This window comes from Anabas testudineus, chromosome 4 (genome assembly GCF_900324465.2).
Source record: "Anabas testudineus chromosome 4, fAnaTes1.2, whole genome shotgun sequence".
In the NCBI taxonomy this organism is placed as follows: domain Eukaryota; kingdom Metazoa; phylum Chordata; class Actinopteri; order Anabantiformes; family Anabantidae; genus Anabas; species Anabas testudineus.
Genome location: NC_046613.1, coordinates 18,147,069 through 18,168,472, shown reverse-complemented (window position 1 = coordinate 18,168,472; position 21,404 = coordinate 18,147,069). Strand labels below are relative to the sequence as shown.

Genomic DNA, 21,404 nt, shown 5'->3' with positions numbered 1-21,404 from the left:
AAGGGTGTGAAAACTCTGTAACCCAAATTTTAAAACAAGCCAGTCCAGAGTAGAGGCCAAACACGGTGACAACAAACCCACATGAGGTGGGTCAAAGTGTGGATTTGGACAAACGCAGCTGAAATCCTGCAGCTCTGGTCCCGGAGAGGTCAAGACTGAAGAATCAGCCACCAAACAATGGAAACAGCGAGAGGATCGGTGACTCGGCTTCAGCCCCATTAATAGATTTACCGAGGCTCAGGGGGGGTTTGCAGGTGTGGATGCTTCATCTCAAGACGTGTTACATTATCATGTGCACCACCATACCCCCCCCCCCCCCCCCCCCCCTCTCTCACCCCTCCCACTCCCCCCACCGTGAAGTTGTGTTGCCTTTAATTGGAGGCCCCTTGATAACGGCGCCACAGGACGAGGCTTGAACCCTCCTGGACGGGGCTGGACCCGCAGCTGCTCCGCAAAGCAACCGCGTCAATTTGCGCCTCTGTCGGTGTCTCAGCACCGGACACAGGGCGCTGAAAGGAGCCTCAGAACAGGGACACGAGGATTTGATTTCACCTGGACAAAGACGATCAGCTCAGCTCTGTGGGATATTTAATCTCGCTGCTGTTTGTTTCTCCTCCGGAAACGAAATAAAACTGGGCTCATTCACACAGTGGAGACTAATAATAACATGTTCATGTTAGTATTATATTTATATATATACAGACGTCTCTCATCCAGTTGATGTGGATACAGAATAGTGTTTTGACCCGTTGCCTCCAGCTGTGACATTTGATTTGACTGAAGAGGGTTTAACACCGAGGGGCTGAGGGACTGATGGCTTTTGTGTTGTCGTTTTGTTTTGTTTCTTTCTACCTAATTGGGATGTTACCTCCACCTGAATATATGTATCTCACGTTTCTTTTTTTTCTATTTAATTCTTACATCTGGAGAAAAATGCAGCAATAAACCAAAGCTCATATATAAAATCCTGCTTTTATACAAATAATAATAATAAAAATAATAATAATAAAAAGACACTGACAATATTTAGGCTGCTTCATATGGAAACAACAGCTCCCATTTGAATTGTTTTCTAAATGTGCACTAATAAAGAATGAATCCAGCTGTGTGTGTCACCTATCACATCATGTCATTACGCATTTAGGTAAATTAAAGAAAATGGATGAGGGTGATTCGGTGTCATCGTTCGTTGGGTTACTGAGAATGATTTGTCCTAATTTCAGATTCGTGATATTATTTGATCACGTTGAAGCTTTGAAACACGTCGTTCACGCTCATTTACGCTTGCGCTATTTAAAAGTTGACATTTTTCATTAAAGGTAAAATTAAATATTGCTAACAACCATGTTTTAAATGGCGTGAAACTCCAGGGAGGCTGAGTGGGCCACTGACGTGTCTCACATAAATAAAGAGAATAAAAACATCTCAGCCACTGAAACAAACATTATTCTTTAGCAGATGTAGTTAAAAAGCTGATTTGTAGCTACATATTTCATTTGGAGACTCTCCGTGTTTGGTAGACATTTAAACAATTAGCCACACATTTATCACAGACTAAAACGATGTGTTTGCACTATTCTGTACGTAAATAAATATACAGGTTATGGTGAGTTTGAATGGAGTTACCTTCCACCACATCCCTGTGTATCCCGGACAATATAAGCAGGCTACATGCCATCGTATCTATCACGCATCAGATCTGCAGCGCATTGCTTCACACGCTGTCCACTGCCGCTTTATTAAACGCATATCCTCTAATACTATTATTATTTTCCCATGAAGACACACACACACACACACACACACACACACACAAAAGGTCTTACCTGAGGCTCTGCTGAGTGAGATCCTTGTGCAGCGCGCAGGCTGAGCAGCTCCGGATTGTGCGCAGTGAGCAGAGGAAACGCTGCCGGTAGATGGGGGGCTGCTCCTCGTTTCTGAGCTTCCAGTTCTAGTTGGAGCGTCAATTAAAACACAAGACATTTAAATATTCCTCTCCCATATGCAGACAGCACTCAACACACCACAGCCTGACACACACACACACACACACACACACGCAGACAACGCAGGGAAAATGGCAAAGCCATGAGCCAATGGCCTACTCAGCATGTAGGTTATCATATGTGATGTGGTCGTAAATTAAAGATGGAAAAACTAAATGATCTGGAGTCGGTGCTGGCCAAATGGCAAAAAAAAACACGATACCCCTATGTACATCATTTAGAAAGACTTCAGGCAAATCGCGTGTTTTTCTCTTTAAATGCAATTAAGTTATTGCAACTAATAAAATAATTCAGGTCTTCAAGTTTTATTCTAGCCACAAAAGACGCGTTAAAACCATATTTTGCAATCAAGATCACAGCGAGTTCAATCACAAATAAGTCCTGGAGATGGGATTCAGCAAATGTAGCATGAATACCGCTTGTGCATAAGTTCACACTGTATGAGATGCAAGTCAGTGAGCACAGCTCTAATTTCACTGGTTGGAGAGCAGAGGTTTGTGTGAATAAATAATGGCTCTATAGTCAAACTAGTTCAATCAATCTGACAAAGATGTGGAGCACAACAACACACGCCTGCGGAAAAAAAAATGAAATAACAATGTCAAATCGAAATAATTCTCCGGAATAAAAGTGCTAATTAATTCTTGAATCTCAGGTATTTGAATCATGTGGACTTGGATCCAAATAAAGGAGAATTTAGTAAGAGAGTCGTTGGATGGACAACGAATAAAAACACTACAGATGTAAATAAAAGGAATAGATTTTTAGAATAAATCACAGGAGATATTTACCATGAATCTCTGCTCTCATTATAATAAGCGGCCACGTATAGCATCAATATTTAAATAATTGAAATCAGATTTCTTTTCCCCTGACCTGTATAAGATAAGTGTCTCCCTACCATCCACACACCTTACACCTCATACTATATATCTTATATCATACCTGAACTGAGCTGAGGAACCTCACATAAATTCAATGCAGCACTGAGTCAGGAACCATTCTACACACAGTTGGCCTCATGTTGCAGCATCTAACTAATATAGAAATGTTGATGACCATGATATTAATAATATTAACCATATAATTGTAATGGCTCTGTAACTTCATTATGCATTAGTGGATTATTATTCAGCTAAGCAGCTTGATTAATATGACAACATGCTGTTAAATAATACAATTAAAATGTAAAACTGTGCCTCCAGCTGAATTCTATATTTGCTGGTGATGCCAGTGAAGGGAGGTCATCCAGAAAACACAGTGTCCTAAACCTCACACTGGCCACTTGAAGAATAACACACTCAGGTGTAGATGGACTGATTTCAATTGACAACAAGTGAGCAGAATATTGTGAGTGAGGACTGGGGGCTGGGAGCAGAGGGTGACAATTAATTACACCTCCAAACTGCTTGCATAAATGTTCATGTGCCATTCTGCTAACAGTCATTTTGCTTTGCTCCTTCCGCCTGGGTTGACATCACAATATATCTCATCAATAATGCAACGGCAATAAGATCCATTTCACTGTGTGGTACAACACGTAGCGCTCTCCATGCATGATACCCAGGCAGGCTCTGCAGCCTGCTCGGTTCAACGGTGAAACAACCGATACAGCACCAACCAGGACGCCTGCCTGCCTGGCTGCCTGGCTGCCTGGCTCCTCTCTGCTGTAGGGCATGGTGGTTAGATTACCACACATCCAGGGTTCATCTGGAGTTATCATTTCTGGGTCACCTCAAGTGACACTCACGGTTTTCTCAGAGGGAGCTCTCAGTCACTCCCAAAGCCTGTCCAGAAAAAGGAGCAGGCAAGGAGTCGCAGAGAGGCAAAGGAGGAGGAGAGGAAGGAGGAGGAGTGGGCGGGAAGGCTCTCCCAGGATCCTCTGTGGTGCAGGGAACCACAGGCTAAACACTGACAGAATGAAGGAGAAGGAGTGGGAAGGGAGAGGGTCGGGGGGTTTGAGAAGGAGGAGGAACAGAGGGAGGAGTGAAGCACTGTAAAGCTGTATCCCAGTCACATGTACCCCAGTCACATGAGCCTGGGTGGGTAGGTGAGGGGATGATGAGACATCCTGGAAATATTTACAAACACACAGTGGACGCGGCGTCTTGATTATTAGAGGAAATATCCAAATTCACAGGCGAGGGACGAGCTCTAGCCACGCCGAAGTTGTTATTGCTGAGATCTAGAATCCAAATGTCTCTCAGCGATTTAGAAAAATAATGCCAGACAAGAATCAGCCTATAAATAGATGTTTGAAGCGTCTCAATCCGCGCGCATCCTGCTTTTCACTTCTATCCTCACTTTTTCCCCTCTCCTCCTCCAACTCCCTGCTTCTTCCACTTTCTCTTTCTGTCTCTTCCAACCAACACTCCCCCTCCCTTTACCCCTCTCAAACACCACCACCCCCCCTCCACCTTCACCACCCTACCTCCCTCGCTCCCTCCCTCGCTCCCTCCACCCCTCCTTCGATCTCCTCCCTGCTCTGCTCTGCTGGAGCTCAAATCACAACCCCAGTCCCTGGCAGATGGAGGATAGGAGAGAGAAGCTCTTAACTAGCCAGCCTGAGCCTCTGCTCTCTGCACACCAACTGCTGCCTGCCTCCCCTCCCTGCCGCCAGAACAGCTCCAACTGCACACTGCCACCTTCACACGCACAACACCACCCCCCCCCCTCCTTTCCACCATCTCCTCTGGGAACAGAGCATCCTCCTGGGGAATGGTGTGCATATTAGTCCATATCTGGCCACACTAGAAAGGACATGGAAACATAATAGATGGATGTTCTTTATCGCTATATAACCTTTTGGGGCAAAGCGGCTGTTTGTAGGAGACACACCGGTTTAGGTGATGCTTGTGTATGTTGTTATGTTGTCAAACAGGCTTTCTACTTCAACCGCTCATTACACATAGAGAGTCACAGTGTCAAATAAGTTACAGGTTGGATGGTGCAAACGCTAAAAATAGGCACAATAGCATCTCTTGTCATGTGAGTGGAGACATGAAATCATAGATCCTACTGCACCAGGGTAAAACCTAAAGGGAAATAAACAGGCTAAAGGGCCCCTGCACCCTCACACTCCTTTTATCTGGGCTCATCTGGCGGCCACAACTTGGCCTGGCATGAGTCTGACCACCAGTTGCGGTCTGAGGGAGAAACTGCTCCTCTGTGCTATTTGCAGCCCTGTCTGTCCAAAGGAATCTGGTGCGCTGACTGTCACTCAGTGGCCATGTGTGTTTTTTATCACTAATTCTACCACAGGGATCCGGTTGTCCATATGACCACTGTGGAGGCTGCTGCCCCGAGGCGAGCTGACATTGTCTGTGTAGAACGACCAGACGTTGATGTAGGGGCTGCTCAAATGCTGCTTGAATATCAAGACACGTGCACACGGCCACATGCGCGCGCACACACACATACGTGCACAGCAGTGCCTGGCCAATTGCTGAGACTGATGTTCCTTTCAGCCATCATACGGCTGACACTCAAGTTTTTTTCCCCCCGCCAACCCTGTGTCAGTTCCTGGCTGCTCCGGCCAACAGTGATGGAGACACTGTAACTGACTGTGGTTAGGGCCACTGGCCGCAGGGCTGCTGTGCCTGTTTTAGATGGAGAGGGGGGAAGTTGAGAGAGGAGGGGGCTGCTTGGCCTGTCAACTGGTTGTGACTGGAGCCTGTCTGGTCACAGTTCCAAACTGGACAGCTCTCTCTTTCTCTCCGGCTAGTGCCATCATCCTGTAGAAAGGCACATGCTATATCGTTGCCACTCTGCTCCAGCACAGCATATGCTCCAGCTGAAGGTCAGAGATGTTCAGTCCAAAATGCCTGAAATAAACACCTCACATGTCTGGTTGGCTGTTGTAACTTGGGAGCACATCTGCACTGAGGGAGTGCGACTGTCTGTGTAGGCGAAGTGTGTACATGTGTATATATATATAACGACAAATAAAACTAAAAACCTTTATTTCTCCTCATTCTGGTGTTGGATTATACAGTATAAATCTACTAATTGGAACAATCAATGAGTACTATGAAGGCATTTTCTGAGCTGGACATAATAAAGAATCCAGGAGAATGAAATGAAAACATGCAAGTTAGGTTTAACGCAATTTAATTTCTGATACATGACATAAATCAGTGATACAGTTTATTTAAAAATGCACAATGAGATGCACTGATGCTTGGTGATTGACGGTGTAGTTGTTAAAGGAGGGACAGATTTCAGGTAAATCTCTCCATAAATCTATGAATGGATTAATGTGCTGTTTGTGTCTAAGTCACCAACTGCTCGGCAGGAACGTGATGAAAAAAAATATCTATATTTCAAACTGTGCCATCACTGGATTGGGAAGACGTGGAGGGATGAGGCAGACATGAAAGTTGGCCTATTTCATGGTCAGGCTGCGGGACCGCCGAGGCCCTGAATGGCAATGCATCTACTTTAATGTGACAGACAAGTCCCTAGGCAAAAACCCGTGGAGCCGCGGAAGGCAAGCGGGCCCAGGTACTTGATGAGTGTGACACCTTCACCGTCCCGCTGTAGAAATGTTGCTGCCGCACGCTCCGCTGCCTCGATTTAGAAGAACACCAAATAAATTCGCCTCTCATCCCGCCTGACGATGCGTCCCCAAGAACCTGTCCTCCCCAGCACTGTTGGGATCATGAATCTCCTTGTAGCCGCTCACAGGGCTTTGCTCCGATCACTAAGCACTTGCCTTTGGGACCCACCTGCCGAGGAAAATTGTGGCCGCGCCAGTAGGCGGCTGCGACAGGATTCCGTGGCAGACACATCCTCTCATCCCGACGCTGTTTGCCCAATCAGCCGGAGACAGACGAGTGTGTGTGGCAGGTTCAGAGCGAGCGCCTGAAGGCATCGCGCTGCCTGCCCACATGCGCTCACAAATCAAGTGGCGCATCTTTCCTAAACATCTCCTGCACGCACAGGTAGTGCTTGACCTTCTCCTGCGCTATTCCTGCGAGCTACCTTGTGCAGCGTTTAGTGCAACCCTTATTCTATATTGGCCTATTAGGAGCCTCATGGAGCTCTCATGGAGCAAGCCCGTCTATGCATGTGTGCGTCTAAGCATGCTCATGAACATGAGCTGATCTATTGCAGTGCTGGGAGAAGAGGGCCCAGGAGTTCATTAGGCTGCAGCTCAGGAGAGCAGCCGCAGGGAGCTGTGCTGTGGCCAAGTGTTGCCAGGAGGCTGAGCTGTGGGTCTGGTGGGGAGGGCTGCTGTTGATGTCCATGGCATGTTTGTTAACAGCCTGATTCCATCAAGTGGTGTAAAAGCAGCGCAGCCAAGTGTGAGGGCTGACCCTTGGCCCCAGACTATTTTTAACAACACAGCATTTCAGTCAAAGGTAGACAGTTCAGTCGAACACTTGTGGGGTGTAAATGATGCTAATATTCATGCAGTCATACATTTGGGAGAAAAAATAACAAGAGATGCAAAGCAAAAGAGCACAAGATTCCATCTGACTATCTACAGTTACTTTCGCTTATATGCCCTTTATCTTGAGGGCGAAGATCTAAAATGCTCTTTCAGTTTTCATCTCCATACTCCCACAACCCTTGTAAATGCATCAGAGGAGCGGAATACCACAAAATATTAAATACTCTTGAAGAGAAATGAAAAACGCAGCTCAAGGCATTTCATTGGACATTCGAGAAAAATGTCTTAAAAATATAACAAAACAAAAAATGTGATAAAAGACTATTTTACATGAGGTTCTAGTGAACTAACCTCCTTCCTTGTCTTGTGAGAATGAAAATAATCCTAAGAATAGTTGTGATTCATAGGAGGTAAGTATTGCAGAGACACAAGCCATATTTCATCATTTGGTACACTGCTAAAAATGACTCTCAAGTAGTCCAAATAACGACAGGCAGAATACAAGCAACGTGTGCTGGGCTCCATTCTAAACAGGGGCCTTGCATTTTACATTTGGAGTGAGTCTGCCAGGCCTATACGTAAAATAAAGAATTAAACTCTTTCTTCATTGCAGGGTCCTTCACGTTGACTTGGCCGTACGGACACTAGAGGAGAGAAAGAAACAATTCAAGTTGTGTTAAATGGCTACGTGTGGAGTAGAGCTTCAGTCACGCAGAGAACAAGACGTGAGCATGTGTACAGAGCAAAGCATACCAGAGGAGCAAAGCATGAAACGGAGGAGAGAAGGCTGAGGCCGAGTGAGATCGGGACTCAAGCACACAAAGCATGAGAGTGGAGAACAGGGGAAGACAGAATGTGATGGGGATGGGGACAGATAGGACAGTCTCACCAGGACATAAAGGAGTATCTTGAGGCTAAAGCGATCATGAAACCTCTTCTGCTTCTAACGAAAGACGTAAACACTGAAGAACGATCGCTGTCAACTTGTAAAAGGTAAGAAGACTCATTTTACAAGGTCCTGTAAGATTATCCAGGAACTATGTGTTTCATTTAAAAGTCTTTTCTTATTGTTATTAAAACCACTAATAGAGTCGTGCAGGTTAAGCCAGCTATTCCCTCTGTGAATTAATAAAATGCTAACATACACTAAGCAGGCCATATGTTCTGCAGCCCTTGTCTGGTTTGCATCTGCTGATCTGTCACCATCCTCGCCCTTCTTCTTCCCTCAATCATGTAAGGGTGTCATCGACAAGGCAGCCATGATGTACAGCTTACTCAAACGCTGTGCTTTATCGGACATGCCGTCCTATATATTTTTATTATTTATTTATTTTTTAAATAGGTATTTTCCCATCAAACAAGCAAATAAAAATACAATAAACCCATTTTTTTAAATTGACTCCCACTGAGTAACATGCCTCATATAGAATGAAGCCAGTTTTGATTGAATATTATATTACTCTGTCTAACTAGGCGTTTGTGTTGTTTCGGAAACAAAAAAATATACAGTGAAATGATCCTGGTTACTTAATTAAATGAATTCATCATCTTGTTCAGCACCACGGACAGCTGATGTGAAGATGCTCTTAACAAGCGTGCGCATGAACTTCTTTCTATGTGATCTTTTGGGTGTGAAAAAAATTAAGAACATCTGTCAAAATGCTTTTAGAAAACATCTAAGGTAAATTACTATTGGGAAGAAAAGGGCCCATAGCTGAACTGCAGAGGATGGGAATACGGCGGGAAGAAACTGAACAACACAGAGCGAGTGAAGAGAAAAACAGTGAACGCAACAAAACAAGTGAACAACCTGGTAAAACAGAAAACAATGAGCTTACATGTCTGCATGCACTGCCACAGCATTTCCCTCTCTGAAGGTGGGCATACTCTGTGAACACCTTGTACCCACTGGAAGGGTCGATGTACATCTGCTTCTTTGCCTGAACATAATGGAGATATGCGGGGGGGTCACTCTCCCACCTACTTAACAATATACAGAACATATACACAACCAAACACAAAGGGACATGCGAGCACGGTGCTGAATATGAACATATACATAGAAACAGATTGTTTTGTGTCAAGGAGAAGAGGGAACAAATGACCTCTTTGCATAAAAACAGATGTAAGATGGAAGTCTAATTCTTATGATGTTGCTAATTAATTAGTGTTGTCCTTTTGTCCGCAATCCAGTAGGTGAGAATGTGCAATGATTAATCAAATGATAACACTGTAATAAGTTTGTGTTCTGTTGTTTTACTGCTGGGTGCTTGAAAACATTTCCGACCTAATCATTCTTTTATTTAGATGGAGAAGTCATCATCTTCCGGAGCCACACAAACACCTTCTGTAAGTGGAAAACACTGAACTCCTCTGCCATCCCTTAGGAAGTTAGAAAATGTCATCTCTCAGTCTGTTTCAAACTGAGAGCTCACTCGCTGGTGAGCTTTGACAGGCCACAAAGGGAAAAAGGCCCCAGGCCTTTTGGTGGCACGGCCTGTCATTTCACATGGCATTGCAGGGCCACATAGTGAAGCTGGCATAGCTAGGCCCCCTCTGTATTGTGCTTTTCCCACCCAGGCCCTACCACTCTCCTCAGGTCGCGGCCAACTTGCCTCAACTTCATACAGCACAATATTTGCAACAGATCAGCCTAAAGGCATGAAGATGACACCTTTTCACCACTGCCATCAGCACAGAGCTCACTGGCTCTGTTTGATGGAAGAGCAAGTAAGATTTGGTGAATATGATGGATCTGACAAAACCAATAATCGTCATTATCATTTGACATGTTTGTGTGTGTGTGTGTGTGTGAAGCGCTGGATAGAAACACTTGTAAGTAAAACCGTAAGAAGTTCATAAAGAATGTCAATCATTCTGAAATATCTGCAGGCTCTACAGGTTTACAGAGGCTGGATAGTGCACTGGTCAGATCGCTGCCCTCCATGCGGGAGACTGGGGCTCGAATCCTGGCTGTGGTCTTCCTCCAGTAGGGCGCGACCTCCTTATGCGTACCCTGCCTTTGTACCTCGTAAGTCGCTTTGGATAAAAGTGTGTGCTAAATGTTTTTGCAGCACACGTCTTTAATCTACCCATTATCTCTTTTTTGGAAATGGCTGTGAAAATGATTTTAATAAGTGGGGAGACAACAATGCGAATAGTGAACGCTCGTATCAAAACAAAGAAACTGTCAAGCGTTATAAGCACTTCTAGTCATTAAAATGACAGAAAACACTGCCAGGGACCCATGGGGACCGCTTTGGGGACTCGGGTGCTCTGGAGATGCACCCACAGCTGGCATATTATCATACGGCTGCTGGTACAGTATCCGTTTTAATAAACAATGTTGGTATTGGTCCAATATTATTTGTACTTATGACATTTGGCCTATTGTGGGAGTGACCTTTGCATTTGTTTTTGTTTTTTCAAGAAGCATGTGATCCACTAATACATACTACTTACCTCACATTAGACACATCTGACATGATTTTCCTGTTTTGCACTGAAGTCCTTGAAAGAAAACTGATCAATATGGTGGGAAGATATTGAATATTGATATTTGCTGCAAAAATCTTTACATATACCTGGAGTTTGTGTTGGCAGTTGTATTTTTAGATATTTTTCTCTTTAACACTTGGCTCTAGAGTAAAATAATAATATAGTAATAACTAAATTACAGTTTTGAGATGCATTTCTCTAAAGATATCTGACTCTGCTGTCCTTAGGCACAATCAGATTTCACTTCCATAGAATTTACAAATCAATTCAGTACAAAACTAATAAGCAGCAAAAAGCACGTGGGAGAGCCTGATTGTAACGAGTCGTGCCTCTGATCTGATCGAACTACATGACATTATTGGACTTCAGTGACACAGTGATCCTACCTCACACGCCTGTGTGTGGACTCTGTGGATGAGCGTCTCCTCCTCCGTGAACTTCCTGGCAGCGTGGTCCTCGTCACCGTGCGCGCCGCCTGTCACCCCGTCACTGAAGTCTGCTGCCGCATTGATCCGGAACACGCTGCTGCTCCTCAGCCGCTCCGAGCTTCCTTCTGAGAGCCTCGGTATTGACATTGTTACAAGTCGTTTATTAAACTGGACACGGAGGAAAATCAATCTGCAAACAAACGCTTTAGTTGGGGAGAGCTGGTGAAACATGCTGCTGTAAAATCAAAACACTATCTTCTGTAACACTGTCTCATTACCACAGGACAAACCATCTCTCAGTTAGTTACAATGAAGACTCCTAATATCATTCATTCCTGTGTGTGTCGTGTTTATTTCCTGGCTTTTCCTGGGTTCCTCCTCTGTTCCTCGTCACATTGGTCACATGTGATCATGTAGCAGCACTGATCCGCTGGGTCATGCAGCGCCTCTGCTGTTTCCCTGCAGCTACTGAGAGTTAGGAGACTATTACTATTACTACATGAGCAGATACTCCAGGTTACTGACTGATGCAGAGCTAAAAACCTTTCTAAATTAGAAGTGCATGATCACATCACATTAACTAATGCAGAATCAATGAAGCTGTGACCTCCAGTCACTGATCAGCGAGAAGTTTTCTGTCTGTTATAAATAGTTTTGAGTCTCTTTGTGGTAGTTTTATGACTAGTGACACTATGTTGTTCACTGGTTTGTGTTTTGGTTGTTGTGCATCAGTGTTCGGTCATTTTAAGTCCGATTTTTTGCGCCTCTTTTTAGTAGTTTAAGTTTTTTTAATGCTTCTTTTTGCTCATTTCTGGTCTGTGTTATACCTGGGTTCTACTCCTTTCAAAATAATTCAACATTCATCTCATAAAGAGGCTCTGGCCTGTCATGCCCCTGGTCCTGTGTCCAGGAGGCCTGCTCAGTAATCAGTCCATGTTTGCAAAGCTTCATAAAATCATAAATTACATTTAGTAAGATCAAGGTTAAGATCTGAGATCGGACCCTTTGACGCCACGCACCGTACATTTTGTGCAGAGCTGGTGACGTACCAAGTAAACCATCCCTCTTTCTTTTATTAACTGTGAATAAAGACACCTTCCCACAATATAAAAGTAAATGGGCTCTTGGACTTAGCAGTGTAAGGTTGATGAGTGGACATTAATGAGTCCTTTCAAGGTTAGCCACTGCTGTAAGGCACCTCTGATGATGTGTCTGCTCCAGAATTGTGGGTAATGAAACCTGACAAGTGTCTTTTGAGTGACACTGTGGGGTCAATTTACCCTCAGACAAATTACACATCATTGGTAAAAATATTTATGCAGACCTACTCTGTGAAGCACTGTGGACATAAAAAGCAGCACGCTGCATGTGCGCTCCTACTTACTCTTGTTTTTCTTTTAATTCAAAGTAGATTATATTTGACAGCACAAGTGCATCTTATACTGAGAAATCAGAGAAATAAACAGATGTTTGCTTTTTTATTTTGTTTAAATCACAATTCGCCCCAGAATTCAATGCAATCGCAGGTTAAACTGCATTTTTCTAGCAAATAACTTTGTTTTATACTTTCTTGCAAGTGATGTTTCAATTCAGTAAGATAAATCACTGGCACCTCGGCTGAGCCTCAGCTCGGTCAAATGTTCAAAGCCAATTTAAAATATATTTTCGAAGCCTGAGAAGGACAATGGGACGCTGTGTGATCTTTTTTTCAGTTCTGGGTTCTCCTAAATGAATATAATCTGGGACTGTTTACAGTTGCTTGAAATGTGAACTCACTGGCTCACAGAGTGTGTATGTTTCTTATACCGTCTTTTTTTTTTTTTTGTGAGTGTTTGTCTGTTTTTTATGTTAAGGCAGCAGCCCTGCCATTATCATTTCATATGGATGCCTGAAACAGCATGCCCCAGTCTGCTGCCACTTAATTACCTTCCAGTCAGCCGGAAGAAATCTGGCTCTGATCCAGACAAACTCTCTAGAGACGGGAGAGAAGTGCATCTAATCCAATGGTTTCAATTTACCATGGGACAAATATCGCTTAAATATGAGATTTGAGGCAAACAGTAAAATAAAAGTCGACCCAAAAAGGAATTTTATATTACACCGAAAACAGTTATTTTATCCAGTAAATTCAACATTTATTTAAAAACATTCCTCAAAATAGAGATTTGAGGATCTAATATTAATTGATTATGTCATCGGGTGTCACTCTGGGAGTTTGTTCCACTGACGAATTAGTGAGAGACTCTGTGGGATCAGAATTGTTGTTTGGGATTAAACAACCTAATTAGTCTCAACTCCGAGTAGCTAGGTGACACCTGTGATACAGAACGTGTCCATGAAATGAGGAGCTTTCCCCTTCAAAAGAAGTGACTCAGCTGATTCATGAGCATGTTCAGTGTAAAGTCTTGGAGATTTTAATAGTCACACACAGTAGGCCGACTCTATACATGGTTTGACATTATTGCAACTTCAGCATGTATTTGACTGTTGTGTAACATGGATTCTGTAGGGGACATACTCATACTTATACTAGGAAAGTTGTGTAATAATTCCAACCTCTTCCAGGATTAAAGCCGCTCTTGAAGGTTACTGGCCTTGCTAAAGGCGGCCATGTGGGAGGACAAAGTGCTGTTCTTTCATTTTCCTCACCCAAATCAAGCAGGCAAACTTCTAATAACAAGTTTGCATCTTGAACCTTTTAGGTCACCACCATAAATACCCAAACTTTTCAATCCCCAACTGTGTTAATTACTTTGACACAGCTGCTTTGATTAAACATATCTTCATTTATGAATTTGCTTCATGTGGGGTTTTGAAATTACATTCTGACACAAGGGCCTTCTACAAGAAAGAACCAGAAAATTGGCTAATCAGGCAGAACTCAGCCTAACCTGATAGATAATTTAACTGTGTAAAGGATTCAATACATTTGGACGTCATGAGGAAAGTTATTTATTTGCATCTTTGAAAACATGTCTGTGTCAATTGGTATTTTTATAAAAACAAAATCATCATGTAAAAAGATTTGAGTTGCTTTAGCGACACACACAAAGTAAAAGACCGTGACTTGGCAGTTCCCTTAGCTTTATGGAACATTTTTGCATCTTTTATAGGACTAAAATAAGAGTGAATGTTTGCCTGACATTTGTCAGGTGGCCAGAAACATGAGAGCAATGAAGGTCAATGTTGCTTCATCATGGACGCGTAAAAAGGCAACGAGAGAACCATGTTCACCTTAATAACTCTAATACAGTACTATATCCTCTGTTTACAGGATTGGCAGCCCCCAGGTGGCAGAAAAAAATCACTTAATATTAATACTTCTAATTTTGCAAGCTAATGATTTAAAGAATTGTTCATGAAATGTATTCTAGAAATTATGTTTTGAGTTATTTAAATGTTTATTGAAGCCAATATATTAAAATATGTTGTATTGGTATGTCAGGGATTTCCTAAATCCTAATATTAACCAATTCAATATGTCAGTTCAACCATATTTGTTTAATAATTGATTATTTTGTGTACATTATTTATTAGATGTACATTATTCCAAGTTAACATTGCTCTTGACAAGTCAAAATTGAGTTTCCCGTCATGGAAAACTGATAATCCAATGAATATTCCCATGGGCGAAGCTGGAACAAGTCCATCTTTGGCATTTTTGCTTAAAATGAACTTCATTGATAAATGATCAGTTATTGTTGCCAATATTTTCCAGTGTATCGGCTGGTTCCTGAGGAAATAACAGGTGTTGATAGGAGCCTGATGATACATGTGTACGCACAGGACTGCTGAGATGGTGAATCTGGGTATTTGGCTCTTCCTCCTAATGGAAGCAGGCTGGATTTGATTAAAGGTTCTTCACAGCCCCTTGAAACAAATACTCCACCATCACTCTGGAAGCCCTCTCAAGGACCCCTCATGGTCCCAGGACCCCAGCTTGGGAGCCACTGCTGCAGGCTACCGCATCCTAAATCATTGACCTAATAAAGCATCTTCCCTGGGAGACACGTTTGTAACAGGAGCATGAATCACATGTTACTCATCGTCAGCGGGAAGAAGAAGAAGAAGAAGAAGAAGACGAAGAAGAAGACGAAGAAGACGAAGAAGAAGAAGAAGAAGAAGAAGAAGAAGAAGAAGAAGAAGAAGAAGACGAAGAAGAAGAAGACGAAGAAGAAGAAGAAGAAGAAGAAGAAGAAGAAGAAGACGCTCGCACATCTGACGCGCTGACGTCACCAAATCTTTGACAGCACTTCCTGGAGTGGTGTTTGTTGTGGGAAATATCCACCGTGCTGCTGAACCGGGGGGCGATTGTGGCCGCATTAAAACGACAGGAGGACGGCAGTGTCTGCTAAAGAGCCCCCGCTTTCCAGCATGCGTCCTCGGCAGCTTTGGACCGGTGTCAGATAATTAGGACAGCTGACTGTAGAGACGGAGGACGGACGAGGTGGATATTCACCGACAGCCTGCAGAGCGGACGGCAGCACGGAGCTGCCGCGATGTTGTAACTAAACCATGGACAGCAGAATAAAGTAAGAGCCCTGAGTTTTGTATGTTTTCTCCCGTCCTATCGCCTCTTAGCTAGCTGCTAACGTGTGGCCCCGGCTCGTTTCACTAGGGTTAAGTCGGAGCTGAGCACGGAGGAATGTTTGCGTAATTTGAGCCATCAGCAGCGGATTTAGCAGCCAGGCCAGCTGGTCCGACAGCACGGTCGGTCTGCTGGTCAGTCTGCTGCTCGGTCCGCCGCCAATTAGCAGCCCTGTTAGCCTGTAAGCAGGCTACATGTGGACACGACACCGAGCGAGCAGCTCCTGTGACCCCGGGTTTTGTCCACATACGCAGCAGGAGATCAGAAAACTTCTTACACTGATGCATTAGTGCAGCTACTGACACAGTCCAGCTACTGTGATTCATGTCAACTTAAGTAGGACAAGTCAGCACAGGTAGCAATAGGAATGCACTGTAACAATTTAAGTAACAAAGGTAAGAGGAACTCACTCACATACACACTTGTTGACAGGTATTCTGTCTGTTTCCCTCCAGTAAACCGTGTTTCATTCTTTTTAGGGAGAATCCAGAAAGAACATTTGATCTGGTTGTACAGGTGGAGTGTCCCACATCTGAAAATGAGGGTAAGCTGTGTGATTTCCTTTTTTTTATTCTCCTTCATAAATGTGTGTAAACTGTCTTTCTGTAACGTTAGTGGTGTTGAAAACACACACAGGACTAATTAATAGAGTTACAGCTGAAATATTTAGTTGATGAATAAAATATTTGACAGTAAAATAACACCAGGAGCGGCCATTTTCATAATCAGACAATCATCAAAGTAGCGCTTTAAGCTAAACATGCCTAAAACCCCTGATTCCACCGACTTCAATGTGATTATTTGTTGTATTTCCCTGTTGAGCATCACTATAAAATAAAATATGTTTGGGTTTTCAGAGAAAACAAGACTCCCGTGGATGAGGGGAATTTTCATTATGACTTCTGGCGCAAAACTAATTCTATTAAACAATAGTAAATAACTAATCATTAAAATATTAGTTGCAGTCCTAAACAGAGCACATTAACTCAGTGGTTGTTTACATCTATATCACTACTGATACAACTGATGGTTGTAGAGTCAAGATGTCTTATAATGCTGGCATATCGTCTTATTTACTGAGCGCAATTGCACGGTGTTGTAAGCCAGACAGTGAACGTCAAAACAGACCTGCATGACTGAGGGTGCACAATGAGAGCAGTCATTATTGCCGTGGTGGTATTACATGTGCTCCAGTGTCTACTCCGTCACGATCCTAAGGACAAGGGAAGGTCAATCACTAAGCTGACGTCAGAGATATTAGGTGTTTTATTATCTATCGTAGTGTGGCTTTCTCGTTTGGCAGATTTTACAATATGAACTGCGGTGTTCTGTGATTAAATCTAACCATAGGTCCGCCACTGTGTGTGTCTCTCTTGCAACTGTGACACCACAAAGATTGTTTTAGAAAGATCATGCTTGGGTCAGCAAGCTGCATTTACTGTTCTGCTGTTTGCAGTGGTCAAACATTCCAGCAGTGTGTGGTCAGGACAAAAGGTGGTCAGACCTGCTAGGGAAATGACTGTGGCCACTAAAGAACAACATTATTTTCCAACTTTATGAATGTAGGAAATAAAATAACCTATATTGCACATCAATGTCCAGCGTCACCCTACATGCGAACTATCATGTAAAAACATTCTCACTGCATATTACACCAGCTGTCTTATTTTGTCTGCGTGGTTTTGACGTTAAAGAGGTGTTACATGTATGTGGACGGCTCACTTTTGCAGCTGCTGAGCTGACTAGAGTAGACTGAGGGTTGTCCTTGGATGTAGTTCTGATATTGGATTTTAAACCAAACTCATAAACCACCAGTCTGCTCTGTAATAACTGACTTCCCCCATGTATGATCCAGGGTCAGACTCATATCCGGACTCCTGGTTGCTGGAGCACAGCCACAGAGCAATGTTTGCACACCTCTTGGGTTAAATAGAAAAAACACCTTCTACTCATGTGACACGAGTACGGTACTTTCTGTACTTTCTGCTCTGTGCTCAGCCCTGATTGGTTTTAGGAGTGTTCCTGTTGAGGAAGTTGTTGGGATGTTGATGTAGACTATCTGCCACCAGAGGCTGATGATGTCGAGCTGTTTCAGATAACCATAAGAGGAATAAATCACTTCTCTTTGAATAAGATCAATTTCCATTTCTTTACTTTGAATTTAGCTGAAGTCTGTATAAAAAGACTCTTGAATGCTCAAGCTTTGCTGAATGGACCCCTATCGTTTACTGGGCATGAGGAGGGTTGATTGTTTATGAATATCACTTTTGACCCAACCCCCACATGCTTGCAATTTTCTTAATGCCTTTGTACATCAGACCTGAAAGGGTTAACCCTGTGAGTCATAACATACAGGTTTTGGTCATGCTATGAAACCTCCACAGCCATTTGCCACAAACTAGAGCTGTGTCTCTTACAGCCAAACGCTAGCTACTGCCCAAAAGTACCACTTTAGATTCACACATTATCTTCCCACCAACTTACAGATGCAAACAAACAATAGTGCAACCATGATAGACTATAATTAAATTGTCATAGCAACATGGTGTGGAACATTTGAGCAATTGGAGAAGTGTGGAAGGTTTTAGCTTGCTCATATTTCTCATATCTCCTCCTCACAGTTTAGTGAATAAGTTTAATTTTAGATCTGCACGTCAGTTGCTGCGAACTCTTGCTACCAGCTAAACGGTTAATGATGCAGTTTGTTAAAATGACTGAAAAGGTGTCTTCTTTGAGTGAGTGGAAAGCTTGGTGTGTGCTGGGTTTCGCTAATACCACACCTGTGTTTTGCCAATCTCACCACATCCTGGTCCTGCAGGTCTGAAACTAGATCCATGTGCAAAGACATTACATATAGGTCACTTCTCTTTGTTGAGATTCATGATCAACCTGCAGTTTACAAAACCTGTGCTGTAGGTAGCCAAAAATACCTTAGCTCTTTATGTTCTTCTTTAGAGATGGTCAGCCTGCGCCTCAGTTTCCTGTGTTAATGTGGTTTCTCACCATCTGTATTCAGCACTGTTCTTGGTAGAAAACACCCACGTTTGCAGAGAGACAGTTTTAAGAATCTTTTAGAATGGCCTTTTGAAACTGATTGTATGATAGTAGATTGCAAAGTCACAAAGTTGCTATCCATAACATAATATTTCAGTACTTTATTGTGTTGAAAATGTTTTTAACAATCAATCTTAACTTTAAAACATATCAGAAAATTTAAAGCCAGCGTATTTAATAGGTATAAATATTTTGATGGATCTAAAATAGATGAACCGATAATGAGAACAACTGGCCAAAAAGTAACTGTGCATACATGGGAAACCATTTCCATCTGTGGGGGTCATTTCAGTGACCATTTCCATACATCTATGATCGTTGTGTTGTGGGCACTATTAGGAATCATTATCTGAATCAATAATGCAGACATGATGTGACAACAGAAACTGCATAATAAAATGTTTTGCCCATCTTGATAACTCTTCTACTATGATTTGACTTCACCCAAACTGAAGTAAGCAACTGTAACCTGCAGTTTTTCATCTAGTGAGGTCACTGTGACTGCCTCCTACCTTAATAAGTCTTGACCATGTAAATATGCACATATTTTATGAATAGGAATCAACTGACTGTTGTCAGGTGATTGGTGAAATTTCTATTTCACGCATGCATTGGTAGAGTGCAACTCTTTATGTTGTTTAAAGAATGTCTTATGCTTTAATTAAGTGCATTATGCAGTATAATATAATCTATGTCCTCCAGAACAATATGTAAGTTGTGCATAATTATCTTTAAGTGTTTGAATATTGCCTGGCGATTTGCTAAATAATGAGCGACAGAATGAGACTGACAGTTTTGAGTGACAGCTTAACTCTTTTTGAAACCATTTCCTCAAATCTTTAACTTATGTTTATTCAAATATTTAAAGTTGTGCTGCAAATAAGCCAAAGCCATGTCAGCAGCAAATCTTTTATATATAATATATAATATTATCTTCTAGTGATTAATCTTTTTTTTTTTTATAAGTAATGATTGATCTTTATTATTGTGGACATTTGATTGTAGAAGTTACCTGAGATTTGCATCCTTAAGCAATTAAAACATAGTCTGACGGTAGCACTTGTCAATTCTGTATATTTTCCACTGAGAATTCCCCTAAATATAATCCTGGCAATCAACCAATCTAAAAAGATTTCCTCTGAAATAAACTGTCTATCTGTGCTTTGTACTTTGTTGTTTAGTTTTGACATTGTGCAGATCACACTGTGAAGTACACAGCTGTTCACATGGTCTTACAAGATTCCTGAAGGTCTAAGATGTTCAGCCAACAAAGCCATCTAGTCACTCTGAATGACATGGGATTTGTGCCTATTGATGCGTGACCTTGTAGCCCCTGTGCTGTCTGATTCACAGGTATCCAGATCAAGTTTGTTGTCTTTTGGTGGTCAAGGAGAACACTATTAATCTGTTTGTGTGGAGCCTAAAGCATGCCAGTTAGAATAGTTAACTCTGCCAGTGATTCTGTTCCTGCTGGACTAGCTCCCAAATATTGCTCCCATGGGAAGGTTTGATTTTGCCATTCTTTTGGCAACGTAGCATCGGTGCTGCAGGTAACAACAAAAAGTCCATCACCTTACAAATGTAATTACGATGCAGCAGTTAAAAGCAGACTCCTTGTAGTCACTTAATAAAAATTATTTGTATTATTGAGTGTTTACAACAGTGCTGCTGGGGAAAAAACTAAAAAATAACGCTCACAGCTACTGAACAATGGTGGCGATGTTTGTATCTCGACTTGCCTCCACATTTCTAACCATGGATGTGAGGATAGATGACAGACACTAGCTCCTTTTCCTCATGCAGGTCCACTGAGACTTGGCCTCCCTGTTCAGCCCAAGCTCAGTGCCGCTTAGCTCTGTTGGTTCAGTGCTCTGTGGATGCTCAGGCTGTGAGCGAGCATTGCCTGAGATCGTGACTGGCATGCTAGCTACTAGCAGCCCTGGCTACATAAAGCCATATTGATGTGCTTCCAGGATACTGCCAAAGCTAGCAGATGATGCTGTTGCTGCCAAGGCAGTAGGTGGGGACAGATGCTACCTGTCCTCACCCACTCCCTCCAGCCAGATTGTTCCTAGTAAAAAAAAAAGCAATAAACTTAATAGATCAGCATCAGATTCACAGCAACTATCATGCAGCAATTAGGGGAATGTTTGACAGTTTAAGAAAACCTCAATTAGAGCAGCTTGGTTAGAGCTGATGACTCTCAGGACTAAGGTCTTAAACTCAGACTAGGAGCTTAAAACATGACCCTGTATCTGCTCTGTGTGGTTTGCTTTGCATGCTCTCTCTGAATGACTCTGCAGGTTACTTCAACTGTGAGCTCTTCACTGCTCTTTTTCAGTGTCTTGTAATGCATTGACATTGAGCCGAGGATGTTTCCCTTCTTTTCGCTCCATGCATGCTGGTGAAGGCCTCAAACACAAAACAGGGAATAC

At 42.6% G+C, this 21,404-nt stretch overlaps 2 protein-coding genes across 7 annotated transcripts in view; one reads left to right on the top strand and one right to left on the bottom strand.

The window, feature by feature from the left end:
- Window positions 1-6,099: 6,099 nt before the first annotated feature.
- c4h1orf53 (chromosome 4 C1orf53 homolog) lies at window positions 6,100-11,707 on the bottom strand. 2 transcript variants are annotated; one of them, XM_026343331.1, is made up of 4 exons: window positions 11,606-11,707; window positions 11,286-11,517; window positions 9,240-9,341; window positions 6,100-8,045 (listed from the first exon to the last, which is right to left on the bottom strand). In XM_026343331.1, exons 2-4 carry the CDS (start codon window positions 11,472-11,474, stop codon window positions 7,974-7,976), a joined length of 363 nt encoding a protein of 120 aa, XP_026199116.1. In that variant the 5' UTR covers window positions 11,475-11,517; window positions 11,606-11,707; the 3' UTR covers window positions 6,100-7,973. The 2 variants fall into 2 exon arrangements, with proteins under 2 accessions (XP_026199116.1, XP_026199108.1); XM_026343323.1 differs by having other exon boundaries at window positions 11,286-11,707.
- Window positions 11,708-15,565: 3,858 nt separating this feature from the next.
- Window positions 15,566-21,404, top strand: part of dennd1b (DENN/MADD domain containing 1B) — a 95,006-nt gene continuing 89,167 nt past the window's right edge. For 4 of the 5 annotated variants that reach the window (XM_026345003.1, XM_026345002.1, XM_026345001.1 and 1 more), the window contains exons 1-2: window positions 15,568-15,859; window positions 16,395-16,459. In XM_026345003.1, the coding sequence (XP_026200788.1) occupies window positions 15,843-15,859; window positions 16,395-16,459 (82 nt within the window). In that variant the 5' untranslated portion in view covers window positions 15,568-15,842. Of the gene's footprint in view, window positions 15,860-16,394; window positions 16,460-21,404 lie in introns of all 5 variants that reach the window. The other variant, XM_026345005.1, reaches the window with a different exon arrangement.

Coding starts and splice junctions, on each gene's coding strand:
- c4h1orf53 (XM_026343323.1), bottom strand. CDS start 11,558: ATGTTTCACCAGCTCTCCCCAACTAAAGCGTTTGTTTGCAGATTGATT. Junction 9,342..11,285: donor TCCACACACAGGCGTGTGAG/GTAGGATCACTG, acceptor CATTATGTTCAG/GCAAAGAAGCAGATGTACAT. Junction 8,046..9,239: donor GTGGCAGTGCATGCAGACAT/GTAAGCTCATTG, acceptor TCTCTCCTCTAG/TGTCCGTACGGCCAAGTCAA.